Genomic DNA, 5,637 nt, shown 5'->3' with positions numbered 1-5,637 from the left:
TATTATCATGTTTTTATAAAACCATATAGACTGCACAACGTCACACCTTAAGTCAGCCTGAAGTATTCCAGTAACAACACACCAAATTCCAAGTGTCTTGCTGCAATCTCTGATATTTGGGATGTCATGGATCGATGTATTTTGGGATATCCTCTCTGAAACAGGAAGTGTCAAGCAGATTTTTAAAACTTTGCAAAAGGGGAGAAATTATAAGGAAGTTTTGTTTATCTGTGCAGTGCTCTAGCTCAGGCTGGAGAGGGCACTTACCACAGACTTCTGGGCTTAACTTGGTAATCATTTTGTTTCTTTTCAATTCACCAAATACTGGTTTTGACACACGAACTTGTGTTGCAACCACCAGCTATCCTCTATTTTGGAAAACAGGACAAGATTGCCTTCAGAGCCACGAGATGTGTCCTTAAGGTGTCTATTCAAGGTCACTGATGGACGGTACAAGGCTGTCCCCCTTTCTTTTGGGGTTGGAGCAATAAATTAGGTTTAGCAAAAGAGCTCTGTGTGTCGTGCTATTAAACAACTACTCATCATTGTTTTCTGTGATATCTATACACTTCCTTATATTCTGCATACTTCCAACTAAGTTATCTGTGATTTCTCTGAGTATTAAATATATTCCAATTTTGTAAATGTTTGTACTCCATTTAGATTATTGGTTCCAATAAAATATTGGTTGTGTTTTGCAGCTTTTATTTGTGAGACATCAGTTCAAAATAGCATTTTTCAGTGAGCTGAAACAGGATACACAGAATGCTCTAAAGTAAGTAAACTTTCTTTTTTCTCAGTGACTTCTCTTACTATTTTGATAGTTTCAGGGTTAGTGAAATGTAAAACTTAAATTTATATTTGGGCAGTTGTAACAAATCAAGCAATCAATATTTTGAGCTCATTCTACAGTGTAATGAATTATGCGTTTGTTAGTCTGTTTTGTTCAGAATAAATATTGATACGAAGAATTTTCTTGAGTTTGTGTTCAACTTCTTCATACTTCAAATATATTTCTAAATTTACATTGATATAAAATAACTTTTAGAAGTACAAAGGTTAAGGTTCCAACTTCAACACTAACTGATGTGTTGTACATCCTGTATTTCTTACGGAGTACATTAAGACCTAAATAGCAATGAATTAAACTCTACCTTTAAAACAAAGGGCATAGAAAATACTCTACACGCATACGCACGCACATGCTCCCTCCTTCCCCCACACAATTGCTCTTGGAGCCTTAACTGTTGCATTTCCTTAATGATGTGCAGCTGTGCAACCTTAATGTTGCCTTAAAATGATTTTTGCATCTAATTCCTTGTTTATTTGTTACTTTCTTTAACGAAAATTTGGAGAGGCAGGTATTTGTCTATTCTTAATGTCAGCATTTAAATGGTCTCAATTGGGCTTTAAAGGTCACATTTCTATTATGGTAAATGGAATATAGGAAAAGTAAGCTCCCAACCTTTACTATCATTATTTGTCAGCATCTTTCTAATAAAAAAAAGATAACAAACAAGTCAATTGGTGGACTACTCATGTTTTAAAGTTGAGTGTGTGTTTAATTGCTTTTGTTGGATAGACTTCATAGTCAGTTGCATGCTTAGAGCTGACCCTCAGGTTGTATTACTTAGCGTATCTTGCTAAGGAAAAGCATTCCATGGATACTTTCTGCAAAGATTTCTGAATTTCACTTCTGGATATTTTTAGATGTATCTCTGAAACCAAACGCTGTAACTAAATCCAAACTTCACAATAATCTAATTTACTATTTTGTTGCTTAACAAAAAAATAGTCAGCTTCTGACTTCTGTGCTACACCTCTGAATATGTGCTACTATTTATCAAATCTGAAGATTTACTAGTATTTCAGAAATGTTTTTAACGTTCTTTTAGGAACGTGTAATCCTAGTGTTCTTTTGACTATTGCCGTTTGTGTTCAGTCTGCCTGTTGGTAGAGATTAATGAAGCAAAAAAGTACAGGGTTTGGGTTTGTTTGTTTTTTCTTTTCTTTTTAAATCACTCCTAAACTGCTGATTGGAAAAAGGCAGGAAAGTTTTGTCATGACCAATAAATAGAAATAGAAAGTTTGCTTGAGGGTGTTGTGAATGCACAGTCAGTTGTATGGGTTACTGTTATCAATGAGCTTTTCACCAGAAAAATTATTTTCATTGAATGCAGATTCTTTCTTTTTGAATAGTTTTTGTTTTGTTTTGGTATACCAACCCACCTAACTTGTAAACATTCATATTTAGAAATTACAGAACTGCATATAATCTTGTACATGAATTGAGGGCGCATGAAACGAACATGTTGGAAATCAAGACCATGGCAGGATTTATAAACTACAAGGTAACAAATTTGTTGTAACCTTTAGCAAACCTGTACATTTTAAAATACAAAGGTAGTTGAAGGACTCAGAATCTGTAAAGATTTAATTTTAAAAATACCTCTCCTATATTATTGCTTTTAGAGCACTATCTAGCTCTAAAGTACTACCCGACTGCAGTCCCCCTAAATTCCAGCTTGTGGAGGTTACTTCAAATTCCAAGGAGAAAATATCTCCTCCGTAGAAGTTGGGTTCAGGTGTTTAGTATTGTGTTTTGTTTTTTAAAGGGCTAGAGCTTACATGGGGCTCAATCCCATGAAGAGTTTAGCACCTCCTCAATTCCCATTTGAAGTCAGTGGGAATGAACAGCATTTTACAGAAACAAGTTCATGTAGCCTATAGATTAATGACCCTCCCCCCGTTTTAAAAGGTGGAGAAGGAATAGTAATCCTGAGGAAAGGATGTCTCTTCCTTTGGAAGAACAGATTTTAGAGGACCTTGGGTCAGCAAAGTGTCTTCCTACCTACCAATTTTAAAAAAAAAAACATTACTGGAGCTGGTCCTCAACCAGGCCCTTGAAAGGGATATCCAGCAGGTTTGGATTACTGCAGACTTCATAGCCTTTGTGGGGAAGATCACTGCCTCCAAAGGATATCTGGCGCTGTCCATCCCTCCTCTCCCAAATAGTCCAGCAGTTCCATGCTGGATCTGGGAGTGTGTGTGGTGTTCACTCTCTTCTGAGGTGAGTTTGATCTGTGCCTTTTGATTTTTTTTTTTTTTTTCTTCTGGAGAGGACTAATCATTCAGTTCTTGCCATAATTTATATGGAGGGCCATGTGGATATGTGGCACGGAACCCTGTTTGCTTCATATAAAACGCTATCAGGTGTTGTATCCGACCTTCATTTTTATATTGTTTTTACTTCTAAATTGTTAGGGATCTTACCATTTACCTACTACATTTCTAATGTTAGATTTACTTTTAGAAATTTGAACTTTGATTAGACCGTTGATAAAGATTTTAAAGTCTTCCTTTTATTTTGATTCCTGTAGATTTGTCGCCTCTGTTTTCAGCATAACACCCCATTGGATGCAATTGCTCAGTTCAGGAAACACATTGACTTGTGCAAGAAAAAAATAGGCAGTGCAGAGTTGGCTTTTGAGCATGCTGCCTGGATGTCTAAACAGTATGTTTTTGCTAAGTAATACTTCCATTGTAGCTCATGAATAAGCATTTCACAAAGTTAATTGTTTTATGTCTAGAGAAGCAGTGAAATTCTGAATTTCCTTCATGAAAGAGTTGCAATAGATATTAAAAGGTATAATATACTTACACATTTATTAGTTTAATTGTCCTGTGTCAGTGTGCTTTGCATTAATAACTGACAGTAATTCATAACTGGTGGGACTCAACATGTGGTACCTACTGTGAGATATAGAGTCTGATTCTACAGTTATTAGAAGCTTTGTCTAACTGACTTCAGTAAGAATTTAAAACTTCATAATGTATGCCAACCTCACAAAGATATCATAACATTATACTGTGTTTTAAACATACAGTAGACAGCAGGCCATAGCTGTAAAGATTGCTGTCCTCTGAGGGAGCGGGCGGGAGGGTTCTGCGTATTGGGATTGCCTCAAGTTAGTGGGGAGGAGTTAGGAGGCTTTCATTGTCATTGCCCAGTCTTTATTTGTTCTGCATGTAAAGGGAGGACTTCAGTCTCCAGGGCTGTCAGTCAGCATCAGTCATGAGCACTGAATGCATATGGAAATTAAAACCCTACACATTTTACAAAACATAGTACAATTATTTCAAAATAGCTGGGCCCTGACCCTGGCAGTTTTGCTCCCACATGAATGCAGTTGTAGGAATGGGTCACTGAGGTTCAAAAACCTATGAAAGCCTTGGATGAACTGGACCTTTAATTTAATTTACAATGACACTTTAGTTCAAATCCATTGTGTATTGTATTTAACCATAGCCACATATATCACACAGTTAAAGCTTAATCTTACATTTTATAGTAAATATTCAGGTAAAAAATGTTGTTGTTTTTAAAGATTTCAGGCCTTTGGAGACTTGTTTGATGAGGCTATTAAACTAGGCTTGACAGCAATTCAGACTCAGAATCCAGGTTTCTATTACCAGCAGGCAGCATACTATGCACAGGAACGGAAGCAACTAGCCAACGTACTCTGTAACCATGACGTAAGTTGCAAACTGTTTGCCAATCAGAACTTTTTGTTCTAAATGTTTATTTATTAAAGCTTCACTCTAGTATGGATGAAGCTAAATCCAACAATATGCCTTTATTAGCAACCTACGAACAGAAATACCTAGTACAGTATTTGGAAGAATTGACCATTAGTGAATAAATTAATCATCACTTTATCCCATACAACCTCAACTGTAAAAACCAATTTTTAGTTATATAGCAGATTTTATGTAAAATATTTTCTAAATGTTTCTAAATTGTTCAGCACTTATCTGGCAGAAAAAGTCTGAAAAAGGAGCCAATTTGTATTCCGCTATGAACACTTATGTATAATTATACCAAACTATACTTTCACACTGACGTGTCAATCATTTAAAATATGATGCTGAATTCCTACTGATGCTACTTACCTGTCACGGCTGGGCAATCTTGTTAGGAACCGGCTAAAAAAAAATAAACAAAACTGCCTATAACTGTGCAGACTTTAAAAGGAAAAGTAATTAGTTTTACACCAATTACAAGTTATGCTAAAAACAAACAAAAGTAAATAGGCTGTGGTGTTAGACTGAATTGAGAACGTAAGAATGGTCTGACCCAGTACAGCCAATCGTGCATCTAGCCCAGTATCCTGTCTTCTGACAGTGGCTAGTGGCAGATGCTTCAGAGGGAATGAACACAACAGGACAATTCCAGCCTATCGTCCAGTCCCAGCTTCTGGCAGTCAGAGGCTTAGGTACTCCCAGAGCATGTGATTGCATCCCTGACCATATTGGCTAATAGCCGCTGATGGACCTATTCTCCATGAACTTATCTAATTCTTTTTTGAACCCATTTATACTTTTTCGTCTTCATAACATCCCCGACAATGCGTTCCACAGGTTGACTGTGTATTGTGTGAAGAAGTACTTCTTTATGTTTGTTTTAAACCTGCTGCCTATTAATGTCATTGAGTGACCCCTCATTCTTGTATTATGAGAAGGGGTAAATAGCACTTCCTTATTCACTTTCTCCACACCATTGTTTTATGGTATCATCTCTCTCCCTTAATCATCTGTTTTCTAAATTAAACAGTTCTGGTCATTTTAATCTCGCCT

At 36.4% G+C, this 5,637-nt stretch overlaps 1 protein-coding gene across 1 annotated transcript; it reads left to right on the top strand.

Annotated features, from left to right (window-relative positions):
• Positions 1 to 704: 704 nt before the first annotated feature.
• LOC113408950 (trafficking protein particle complex subunit 11-like) lies at positions 705 to 4,536 on the top strand (the record flags this gene model as incomplete). Its single annotated transcript, XM_026662436.1, has 4 exons — positions 705 to 775; positions 2,255 to 2,351; positions 3,381 to 3,514; positions 4,389 to 4,536. Coding segments are annotated over exons 2-4 (324 nt in total), but the record flags the coding sequence as incomplete, so codon positions are not given.
• Between the last annotated feature and the right edge of the window lie 1,101 nt (positions 4,537 to 5,637).

The sequence above is a fragment of the Terrapene carolina genome, unplaced genomic scaffold (assembly GCF_002925995.2).
Source record: "Terrapene carolina triunguis isolate 2854851 unplaced genomic scaffold, T_m_triunguis-2.0 Scaffold27482, whole genome shotgun sequence".
Lineage (NCBI taxonomy): Eukaryota > Metazoa > Chordata > Testudines > Emydidae > Terrapene > Terrapene triunguis.
The sequence above is the reverse complement of the archived record's forward strand: the minus strand, read 5'-3'. Positions and strand labels throughout refer to the sequence as shown.